Source organism: Calonectris borealis, chromosome 26 (genome assembly GCF_964195595.1).
Source record: "Calonectris borealis chromosome 26, bCalBor7.hap1.2, whole genome shotgun sequence".
Taxonomy (NCBI): Eukaryota; Metazoa; Chordata; class Aves; order Procellariiformes; family Procellariidae; genus Calonectris; species Calonectris borealis.
In genome coordinates, this window is record NC_134337.1 from 4,883,252 (window position 1) to 4,894,328 (window position 11,077).

The 11,077-nt window shown below is 47.6% G+C and overlaps 3 protein-coding genes across 5 annotated transcripts in view; 1 reads left to right on the forward strand and 2 right to left on the reverse strand.

Moving 5' to 3' along the window:
• The window catches only part of CCND3 (cyclin D3), a 48,075-nt gene extending 47,788 nt beyond the window's left edge, over positions 1-287 (reverse strand). Inside the window, exon 1 of the mRNA XM_075174457.1 lies at positions 113-287. Within this exon, the coding sequence (XP_075030558.1) occupies positions 113-121 (9 nt within the window). The 5' untranslated portion in view covers positions 122-287. The remainder of the gene's footprint in view (positions 1-112) is intronic.
• TAF8 (TATA-box binding protein associated factor 8) lies at positions 120-6,465 on the forward strand. Of its 3 annotated transcripts, none has more exons than XM_075174452.1 (8): positions 120-179; positions 921-1,077; positions 1,790-1,888; positions 2,182-2,244; positions 2,700-2,824; positions 3,146-3,293; positions 4,066-4,208; positions 4,664-6,465. In XM_075174452.1, exons 1-8 carry the CDS (start codon positions 120-122, stop codon positions 4,805-4,807), a joined length of 939 nt encoding a protein of 312 aa, XP_075030553.1. In that variant the 3' UTR covers positions 4,808-6,465. The 3 variants fall into 3 exon arrangements, with proteins under 3 accessions (XP_075030553.1, XP_075030554.1, XP_075030555.1); XM_075174454.1 differs by lacking the exon at positions 120-179 and adding an exon at positions 230-249; XM_075174453.1 differs by lacking the exon at positions 2,182-2,244 and having other exon boundaries at positions 136-179.
• Positions 6,466-8,279: 1,814 nt separating this feature from the next.
• Positions 8,280-10,803, reverse strand: CIMAP3 (ciliary microtubule associated protein 3). Its single transcript, XM_075174355.1, has 6 exons — positions 10,779-10,803; positions 10,279-10,421; positions 9,849-9,947; positions 9,169-9,302; positions 8,767-8,893; positions 8,280-8,348 (listed from the first exon to the last, which is right to left on the reverse strand). Exons 1-6 carry the CDS (start codon positions 10,801-10,803, stop codon positions 8,280-8,282), a joined length of 597 nt encoding a protein of 198 aa, XP_075030456.1.
• Positions 10,804-11,077: the final 274 nt, after the last annotated feature.

Genomic DNA, 11,077 nt, shown 5'->3' on the forward strand with positions numbered 1-11,077 from the left:
GGACAGAGCAGCGGTGCAGGCAGCGGTACCCGCCCCCGCGCCCTCCCTCCCACACTACAAATCCCACAATGCCCCGCGCACGCCTCAATGCACACCCCCCTCCCCGCCGCACCTGGCGCATGCGCACAGCTCCATATGGCTCCAAGATGGCCGACACAGCGTCCGGTGGCTCTGGCACGGTAACGGCGGCTCCTCGCCGGGACGCGGGGCCGTTGTGGAGGGCATCTCCCGCGGGGGCTGGGCGGAACGGTAGCGATCTGTTCCTCCCATGGCGCTGAGGCGCCTGTGGCCTGCCCGTGGGGCTTTGAGGCGGAGGCTGAGGGGAGGGAGGCGCTGATTGGCTGAATGGCCGGAGGGAGGCGGGGCTCGGCAGCGGGGCTTGATTGGCTCAAGTTCTTCCGCTCGGATTGGCCGGCGAAGGGAGCAGCGAGGCGGGGGTGCCCTTTTTTAAAGGGGCCGCGCCCCAAGGGCGTCCCGCCATGGGTGGTGCCTGCAGCATCGTGTCTATATATATATCTATATATATATATGTATGTATATGTGTATGCATGCATGTATGTATGTGTGTGCATGTATGTATGTGTATGTAGATGTATATGTATGTATATTTATTTATATATGTGTGCATGCATATGTCCATGTGTATATATGTGTGTGCATGCCTGCAGTGGGGGACAGGCAGGGCCGCCCCTGTCCTTTGAGCGCAGGCAGCCCTGCCTTCAGCCCCCCGGTGTGTCACAGAGCCCGTCCCAGGGCAGTGCCCCGCAGCCCGGGGGTGCCAGGGGCAGGACCAGCGCCCTCACCCTTCCCGGTCCCTGCTCCTGGGCCAGCAGCGCTCCGGCCTCGCTGCTCCCCCGGGCTCTGGAGCTGGCTTAGTTTCTCTGAGCTCCCGTTTCAGAACGGGGGGTCTGTGTCCACAGAGGTCGGGCAGCAAGCATGCAACCACGCCTGCGGATAACTACTACCTGGCTCGGAGGAGGACTCTGCAAGTGGTGGTCAGCTCCCTGCTCACCGAAGCCGGCTTCGAGAGCGCCGAAAAGGCAGCGGTGGAGACGCTGACAGAGATGTTACAAAGCTGTAAGTATTCACCTTTGCGAGTGTCCAGCAAAGTTAGACTGATCCCCTTAAGTTTCTTGTTTCTCTGTTTTCAAATTGGCCTTCACGCTTTCATTTTGTCGTCGGTTTTTTTTTCCCATTTTTATTATCTTGTGTTAATGATGTTAGCAAAAGCAGAAGGCTAGAGCACAGCGTTGGAGTCACAGGCTTCTGTAAGCATGAGATGTTTGTCCGAACTCAGAAGTACTTACTTATCTTACTTAGTGGGTACTCATTAGATACTCATTAGGTATCCTAATAAGCTCCACATATTGAGACGCTGCCAGAATAAAGAGAGAAATAACAAAGTTCCAGACATTTGGTTAGTTAAGGCTGTAGAAGTCCCTGTGTTTGGCAGCTCTGCTCCTACTCTTCTGGGTGATGTGCCTAGGATCTCAGGTTACATATTTTTCTGAAATCAAGAGGTGATTAGGTTTTGTATTTTTTCATGCCTGTGATGCAGATTTGCCTTTGCATTTGTGGAAAACATCTGACTCTCTGATCTTTAGTGTCCCCATACTTTGCACATGCTTTAGTTTTAAATATGTGGGCTGTAAGACACTGGATTCCAGGAGCTATTCATTCCTTGCTAAATTTGCTAAAAATTCAGGTCTCTGAAGCCAGGGTTGGGCCGATAAATATGTGTGGACACTCTCTGAATCAAATATGTGGTGGTGGTTTTTTTTCCTCCCAGATATTTCTGAAATTGGAAGGAGCGCAAAGTCCTACTGTGAACATACAGCCAGAACACAGCCTACGCTCTCTGATATAGTGGTTACTCTAGTGGAAATGGGTGAGTAGTCGACTGGTTCCACTAATTCCAGCTGCCTGCATTGCAGAAGGTTTGGATGTGCTGCGTTGGTAGGAAAATCTGTCCCGCATGTTTCTGGTGTTTGTGTGATACCCACTCTTCTGGGCCCCATGCAGGCGCTCGGATGTCGCTGCAGTATGAATATATACAGAGTGCGTGATTTTCTTTCTCATGTAATTTGGAGCCCTTGGAAAAATTCTGGAGAAGTCTAAGAGAAGGGATTTTTGACAGGATAAACTCTTGGTATGATTTCTGTTTCCTCTTTGTTATTTCAGGGTTCAATGTTGAAACGCTTCCTGCATATGCCAAGCGGTCCCAGAGGATGGTCATCACTGCCCGTACGTGGGAAATCCTTTCTCTTCTTATGCAGGAAATTGGAAATAATTCAGCATTCCTATCTGCTGGCATCCAGAGCTCCTGCTTTTCTGATGGATGATGCAGTCCAGTGCTCCTGGAAGTTTGTGTTAAGGATTCCTGTAATGACTGTGTAATAGGTGAAGGAAGGTACCCTTCACCTTTATCAGTTGCCTTTGCTTCAGCGTCCTCATTCCACATGAGAATCCCCAAGATGGTTTTGTTCTTCCTGTGTAGGAGAGAGGGATCAAGTAATCCTTGTTCTCTCTTGGGATGCCAAACACAACCTGAAGCTGTTGCTTGTGGGACGTGCTCTGTCCCTTTTATAGGACCTGGAGACATGGGTCACAGCTCAGTATAAGCTAGCACCTTACCCCGAACTCTTGGCAGAATGAAGCTGACTGATTTTTCTGTGTGCATTTTGTTTTTTTAACTGTAGCTCCTGTGACAAACCAGCCCGTGACTCCCAAAGCCCTGACAGCTGGACAGAACAAGGCACATCCATCCCACATTCCTGGCCATTTCCCTGAGTTTCCAGATCCTCACACTTACATCAAGACACCAGTAAGTGAAGAAAGACTTCTGTGCCATTTGGGGTCTGTCTGAAGTCAATGACACCAGGAGCAGTGTATAAATATTTTTACTGTAGTGCTGGTACTGTTTGTCTAAAACATTGTTTCTCCTGGCTTAATATATTGCTTGTTGTTTGCGGGTTGCCCTTGCTGTAGATTTCTGCCTAATTGACATCTGTAGCTCCCTGAAAATCTGTGCGTGTTGAAGGTCAATGCTTGCCTGTAGCGTCTGCATCCTACTAGTGTTTTGAACTTCAGCTGTCTGCGTTGCATCCACTAATGGTGTTCTTTTTTTTCCCTCCCTGCTCCACAGACATACCGGGAGCCAGTATCTGATTATCAAGTCCTACGGGAAAAGGCAGCGTCTCAACGGCGCGATGTAGAAAGAGCTCTCACACGTTTCATGGCTAAAACGGGAGAAACACAGAGTCTCTTCAAAGACGATGTTAGCACATTCCCATGTGAGTTATCTAGGACACTTTGTGCTGTAAATAACTGTCTGTCTAACTGAGTATACACTCCATTAGAGTTCATGCTACTGCAGGAGGTGAGCACTGAGTGATCACATTGTGTTTGCCCTCTGAGGCACTGGAAGGCTGGGAAATGAGGAATTTTCTATATAAAATGGGGATGAAAAACAGAATCAAAGCCAAACGGTAGGCTTCGACCCTCACCAAACGCTCACTTTCTTCTGCTGGTAGAGAAGGCCTTGGTTGACAGGTGCTAAATTCAAAGCTCATCCCAATCCTGTCTCTGACCCTCTGTAACTTTTAAACAAGTCATTTCTTCTCTCTTACATTTTTGTGGTAGGCAGTGGAGATTTTCCTGTTTCTCTGTCTGCAAAGCAGTGATGAGAATTCACACCTTCCCAAGGCTCACTGACAGCACAGATGTCAGTGTTACCTTAAAGGGGACTGAGTGATGCTTCAGTCTGTGAGATAACTGAACTTCTATGGAGGTCAGGAAGGACTTTTTGTGTTAGTATAATGCTGTGTCCTTGGCTGGAAACATAAAGGGGCCTCAGAAAATTGGAAATTAGAGACTGCCATCTTTTTGGGACAGCATATTTCATTCCTGATCCCTGGGAGCAGCAGGAAAAGAGTGTGTGTGTTTAAAACCAGAACCAGTGAAAGTGTTTGGTCTCTAAGTAACTGGTTGGCTTTGTGCTTCATAATCTCTGAGTTGAGGAGTCTTCTCCCCGCTTGCTGACTGTGTCCTTTTCCCTAACGCTAGTGATTGCTGCCAGGCCTTTCACTGTACCCTACCTGACAGCTCTTCTCCCCTCTGAGCTGGAAATGCAGCAAATGGAAGAAACGGATTCATCTGAGCAAGACGACCAGACAGACACCGAGAACCTCCCCCTGCACATGAGCACGGTACGCCCAGCCTGAGAGATCAAGGTCTCTTGGGCCTGACTTTCTTAAACTTATGAAACCTGGTTCTTTGCCTGTCTTCCTTGCAGCTGGGTGGAGTGGGTGGAAAATGGCAGAGTGGGTTGTGTTTTACCAGGTGTAAATGACTAAACATTGTCATGGTTCTTTAACTTTCTGCAGGGTGCAATGCAAAATGAGGTTGGATCATGAGCTTTCAGTACAACCTTCATTTCAGTGTTAGGGGAGAGAGGATTGTCCTAGAATCCCACTGTTCCCGAGGGGGATCTTCTTGTGTTAGAAATCAGGAATCCTCACCGTTAATGCAGCTCCTTGTGTGCTGCTGTTTATCTTGGCTGTTGATTGTCTGTTTTGCCCATAGGTTATGTGGTTTGAACTTCTAAGCCTTGTTTAGCCTAACTTCGGTTGTTTATGTTTTGTTTTTTTTTTTAATGTGGCAGGATGATTCAGGACCTGAAAAGGAGAATGCTTCAGTGTTACAGCAGAACACCTCCCTGTCAGGCAGTCGGAACGGGGAGGAAAATGTGATAGACAATCCCTACCTCCGGCCAGTGAAAAAGCCCAAGATCCGCAGAAAGAAGTGAGGTGTAGCCAGCTGGCTGCTCAGAGGAAGAAAAACCCGGGGGGTTCACCTCCGCTGCTGTGGGTGAGAGGCATGGAGCAAGACAGGAGAGGCAATCCGGCTGAGTGGCAGAAGCAGAAGAATGATCTCTCTCTGCCTGGTGAACTACACTCTCCTCCTGGTTTACAGTGCTCCCTCTTTCCCCTCTGCTCTCCTGCTGACTTGGAACGGTCAATGGTCAATTGCCTTAAAAGCGTTGAAGGCCACTGGGTTACAGATGGGAATTGTCTCCTTTACTTTGGTTTGTTCTCACTGTCGGCAGGATTTACTTTCTGAAGAGATGGGGGACACAAAGGTTCTTGCTGCTCAGTGCTTCCCAGCAGGCTCTACAGAATACAAAGGCATAATTCGTTTGTGGCTGTCTGGCAGGCTAGAAAAGAAACTTCTGCAATCAGCCTTGCCTGGCCTTATAATCTAAGGAGCATGTATTAACAGAGACAGAAAAATCCCAGAGGTTTCTTTCTTTGGATTCTTGTCAGGTAAAAGCAAACAGACTTTTCTTCTATAAACTAAAGGCGTCTGATGTGTTGGTAAGAGAGTGAAGTGTAAATACAGAGCTAAGACAGCATTTTATTCTCACTTTTCTGACTGCAGCTGCACTTCTAACTTAAAAGCGCTAAGTGTGGTGTTTACCCTGTTCTGATTTGAGATTATTTCTTAGCAGTATGAATGGCAAGATTTAACAGCTGCTTCAGGCTATTGTTCAGTTCTATTGTTAGTTTCAACACAACTCCTCTGAGAGTTCACGCCTTCACCAGCTGTTTTGAAAGATGCTGTGCTGAAAATCTTGGAATATGGAATAAAGCTGTATCGATTGCAGTCCGCAAGGCCATGCTATTCATCGCACTTTTTTACTTTGTCCATTCTCAAATACGGGCTTTTATCGACAGCAGTTGCTCTTTTTTTTCCCCTTTATTTCCCCAGAACAGAAGACTTTATTTCAGCAGTGAAAATGACTGGTGATGGGAGTATTGTAATTATTAGCTGGTTCTGGAGGGCTTTGTTTTAATTTTCATTCAGCCTTTACTTAGGCAAAATATGGGTTAAATTTCTTTGACAAAAGACTCCTGTAGTTTGGTCCAGTCTCCCGAGCATCCCTTCGGGTTGAAAATGTGGTGCTGGGAGAGGCAGCAAAGACTGCGTGCTACAGACTGCCAGGCAGGTCATGGTTTCCTAGAGTAGTAGCTGAGTGCAAGAAGTCTGTTGCAGTCACCGGGGAGATCGGAGTTATGTGTGTACATGTTCGCCTCTGTTTAGTTAAGGCATCCCCCCAGGCCTCCCTCTTCCCCTGTCACCCAGGGAGGAGGAAGATAAAAAGGAGTAATTAATTGTTTCAGTGAGAATGGAGGTGTTCCTGCCAAACAATTTGAAATGACATCTCTAGCAAAAAAGTCCTGCACGTGCCATTGTCACTTCTGCTGGTGCCTTGGTTGTACAGAATAACAAATGTACAGAGACATTGTGTATGTATGTATATATAAAAATTTATATCTTTTTTTTTACTTCGATTAAGCATTTTTCATAATGAGAAAATCCCTCACTGGGTAGGGGAAAAATGTAGAATGAAAATAGTAATTTTTATGTTCATAATAAAAGAAATTTTATCTCCTACAAGCAAAACTGGCTGAGTCCTTAAAGTTTCAGAAGTGGAAAAGCACCTGAATGGAGCCTGAGTGTGTTTTCAGTGGGGTCTACAAGCGGTGGGAAATCTTATCCTTCCCTCTGCATCTCTTCCTTTCTCCACAGCAACACTTGATAGTTGAGAAGGTTGGAAATTTTCCAACAAAACCTTGGTTCATTAGAAATGTGTTCAGTGAGGACAAAGTGCCTTTTGAAATACCATCAGTTTTGCAAAAGCTTTAGTAGAAGGTTTCTCCAATCACAGGTGGAACATGTGGTTGAGGACTGCAGAATCATAGGTACTGCTTACTTTCTTTTACATCTTCTCTTACACATGTATTTTTCTCCTGATTAGAAAACCAAGACAGGTGAAGGTGAAGTATGCAATATCAGCCATGAATACAAAGGTGAAGCCTTAAACAGCCATAAACCCCAGGTCTTAGGACGGTACAATTTCCAGGCAGTCATACCCCCTCCTTCAGAAGATTGCACCAAAAGGGGCAAATGCAAATCAGCAAGTCCATCCCTTTTTGACAGCTGCAACTACAAAGCAGTCTCTGCGGTTGGGAGGGAGGGGGCCAACGTGCCTAGAAAAGACAGGTCTTGAGCAGCTGCTGTTGTGCGTATGCGAGAGCACTCGAAGACCGAAAGTGGGAAATTGGAAGAATGCATTTTGGTTTTGTAGCTGAAATTGGGCTACAGGTGAAATTTGCTACGGAAACGCCTAAAAAGACCCAGAAAATTTGAAAGCCTGCATTGTGACTGGTAGTTATACCGAGAGTGAATGTTGCCTGCTCGTAGTTTTCCCCTGAGATTGAATCAAGCTTGTGATCGTACAGATTAAGTCTGTGTATGAAGGTTTGTAAACTTTTATAGAAATCCCCTAGGGTCTGAGTTGTACATTACAGAAACAACTGGTGATGAATACCAGTACCTTTCAGTTTCAGACTAAATTTATTTTCGTGGCCAGATTCTTAATTAGCAGCATGTTGCTTGCTCCTTGCTTGAGAATATCTTCCTCAATGTCAGTAGGGAAAAAGCTAGTAATGCAAACGTACATTTCGCAGGCCGTCTGCTCTAACCTGTCCCAGCCCAGCTGCTTTCCCCAGGATGTTTGCTGTGTGCTACTTTAATGAGTTGCTGGCTGTGCACAAAGCCATTATACTCTCTCTGAACACAGCTGAGGGCAGTGCAGTACCCTGGCTGTGCCACGTACGCCCCCGTGTTTCTCAGCTCTCCTCAGGCTGTGGGTGAACCCTGGGCCTGGCCTGGAGCATCTGTTGGAGAGGAGGAGATGGTGGAGATGAGGAGGCCGGGGAAGGCAGGTGGCAGCTGAGGAGAAGATGGTGGCGTTCGCTCCCCGTGCTGAGGAGACGGGGCAGCAGCCAACCCACCCTTTAGCTGCATTAATTTGGCTCCTTTCCGGTGCCAGTGAGGGCTGGATTTTGGAGGGAAATGCCCCTTGCGGCGAGGGAAGCCATGTTGGGGAGGGCAGTGAGGTGAGGTGAGGTGTTTCCATGTCGACCCAGAGAAGATGGCTGCCAGCCCTGCCTGGGCCACGGGGCTGAGGGAAGCGGGGCTGAGGGGTGCTGTGCATGGGACCCAGCGGCACCCAAACACCCGCAGAGGCAGCAGACACCTGGCGCGGTACCAGGTAAGCACAACTAGTGGCAAGAAATGCCTCTTTTTGAAACGGTTTTATTCGGAGAGGCTGGGTAGTGCAGATGAATGGCTCCACGAGTGGGCGGGAAGCGGTGGCGAAGCCCGAGCTGCCCCGCTGGAAGGGGAGGACGTGCGGCGGCAGCCCTGGCGCCTCAGCTGTAGTATAAACTCAGGTAGGCCACTCGATCCCGGTGTTTCCTGAATTCTCTGTCTATGGTCAGCTAAAAGACAACTACTATCCGTTAGATATTAGCAATGACAGTTGCTTCAGAAAAGCGCAGGAAGATGTGAGATGGTGTCGAGCACCTGAAACTGTGTTTTAAATCAGAAAGGTTTTCTTTTCAGGAGAGCTACATGGGGAAGTCTGTACTCTGGTTCTCTCACTTTGTGGATGGAAACTCCCAGAGCAAATTTCTCAATAGAAGGTTTTTTTGAAGGACTGTAACTGTTTTTGCAAGCCAGCATTTTCTGATAGAAAATTGCTTTGTATCTTGTGCCCCAGGCTAGTAGAGCCACGTACCCAGCAGGCCAGTGAGGAAAGGATGATGAAACATAGTGCAAAAGCATTGAAATAATCACACGATTTCCTTTGTCAGGAGCATTGAGTCAGGAATAACATCTCCTTATCCCTGTCCTTACCTTCTGTACCTCCATTTTTAGCATCCTCTTTGCTGGCATCGGCACTAAAGACCAGTCTGGAGACCCAAACTTCATCGGCCAAGTGATTTTTTTGTGTAATTGCTTGTCTGCTTTGTAAGTTCCAGGTCTAAAGAAAACCGACACAAAATATCTCATTTCTGGAGCTGGTGTATGATATTTGTAATACTGGAATTTGCCAGTCCTACCTCGATCCATGGGAGAAATGCTTGCTGTGGTATTCTAGTCATCATGCTAAGTTAAAGACTAAAGCAGGGGAGCTTTTTGAAGATAAAAAAGCATTACTGGGAACTCAAGTTACCTATCTCCCATTTGTGTCTTAGTATTTCTCTCTGCTAGTACTCCTGGTTATTATGAAAAGTGTAAGAAAATTAGTTACATTACCCAGGGAAAAATTCTTTATCTGAAGGCTTATCTGGAAATCGTGGTGTCTTAATGGAAAATGGAGCATAGGCAGGCTGGCATTTTCTCTCTTTATTCCAGAATGACTGGTATGTTGCTGGGCTGGGAGTCACAGTCTGCAAGAGATAAAATTTTTATATGGAAGACTTTGTTCTGCAAACCATTCCTATATGCTCTGATCAGCAGCCAGCTGGGCATTACAGACCTGCTGTTCAATGCATGCTTTGGCTACTCTGATAGTACAAAAAAATCAGAACAAGTCAATTATGCACTCCCTACTCCTTACCCAGTGTGTCCTGTGACGTCTCTCCTAATATATTGTTATTCTAGAGAAGTTGGGCCAGAAAACAATAGCTTGTTTGTTCAGGTAGTATAGCTGAGCTCCCTTCCTGATTTTGCCTCAGTATGTGCATTTACATGTGTGTGTATGTGATACAAAGGAATGTGTATATACAAATGCATGTGTGGATGTTGCCAGAGCTCATATGATCAGTCATCGGTCTCTCGGCTCAACACCTCCCACTAGACTACGTGTAAGGAGATCTGTAGCTACCGTATATATTAAGTTGGAGACAGCCCCAGCAAATGTGAGTGAAACTGAGAGTCTATGACGGGAACAGCCTACAAATTCTTGCAAAGCTGCAGCTCTGCCGCTTTCTTACCTGTGGCTCTGGTATGAAACGCTGGGCTGTTCTTGCTCCTATCACATAGCCTTTCTTGCTCAGTGGTTTGTTTTCCAAAGAGTATGTGAGGCTGCTTCTCTGCGATTCAAAAGCAGAAGTGTCTTACTGACATTTTCAAGACACCATTTGCATCAGGGGAAGGGCAGAAGTACATGAGCAGCAGACATTGTTCCTGTTAATTCCTCTAATTTCTCACTATTGTAGAGCGCTAGGGCAGTTAGAGCTTTGAGGACTGGTACATTTGGAAGGGCAGGGGAATTTCTTTTTCTAGGTATACGTGGAGACCTTGTACAATGGGTTTGCAGGGCAGGTGTGGGGGACTCCATGTCCGGCTGGCCATGGTCCTATTGCTCCTGTACTGTGTGTCTTCTGTGAAGGAAAAGCTCTGAGCATGAAAACAACAACTTACCTCTTGACTCAGATAATAGCCTGGCCCAAGCGAAGGGTCTCCCCCGATGGCTATCAGCTGGATCCCCAGCCTGTCTGGGGCATGGTGGATAGGGAACATTTTCCGCTCTTGACATGACCCAAATGAGATCCGCTTCTGCACATCTGTGACACCAGGAGAGGGAAATGCCAACAGTGTGATAAACCCTTGCAGAGGTGACCATTTGATGCTTTTTTCCCTTCTTAAGTGTCTGCTGCTCTCTGCCTGAGGCCAACCATCCCCTTATCTCCCAGATGGGAATTTCCCCTGACCCTGGATATTTGCGAGGGGTCTGCCCTTTTGGATGCCTCTTCCCTCCTGCCACAAAGGCTTCTTTTTCCCCAGTCTGAGCAAACAGTAGCCTACCAGCCCGGTTGTGGGGAAGGTTGCTGGGGGAAGCCCGACGCCACCGGGAAGCTGCACAAGAAGGAAAGCCCTCGTGCCCACAGCCCCCCTGGGTGCACGCACCTCACACGGCTCACCTCTCGGCTCCCACTCCGCCGCCATGCTGCCCTGCCAGACGTCAGGATGTGTGTGTACTCCAGTTGCTATAGACACGGAGCAGGGGGTGCTGGAGGGAATGCTGGCGATGGCAGCACCTGAAGGGTGCAGGGAAAAGAGGAGGATTAATAACATCCCTGAGGATTGCGCTGTGTTGGCTCCTACTCCGAGGAGCTGCTGTTTTCACACTGTAAGTCAGTAGGGGAGAGGTCTTGGGGGGAGCAGCCTATACGTTGTGCTGTCAGGACCCTTCTCCGTGATCTCTCTTGTGACACAGCCT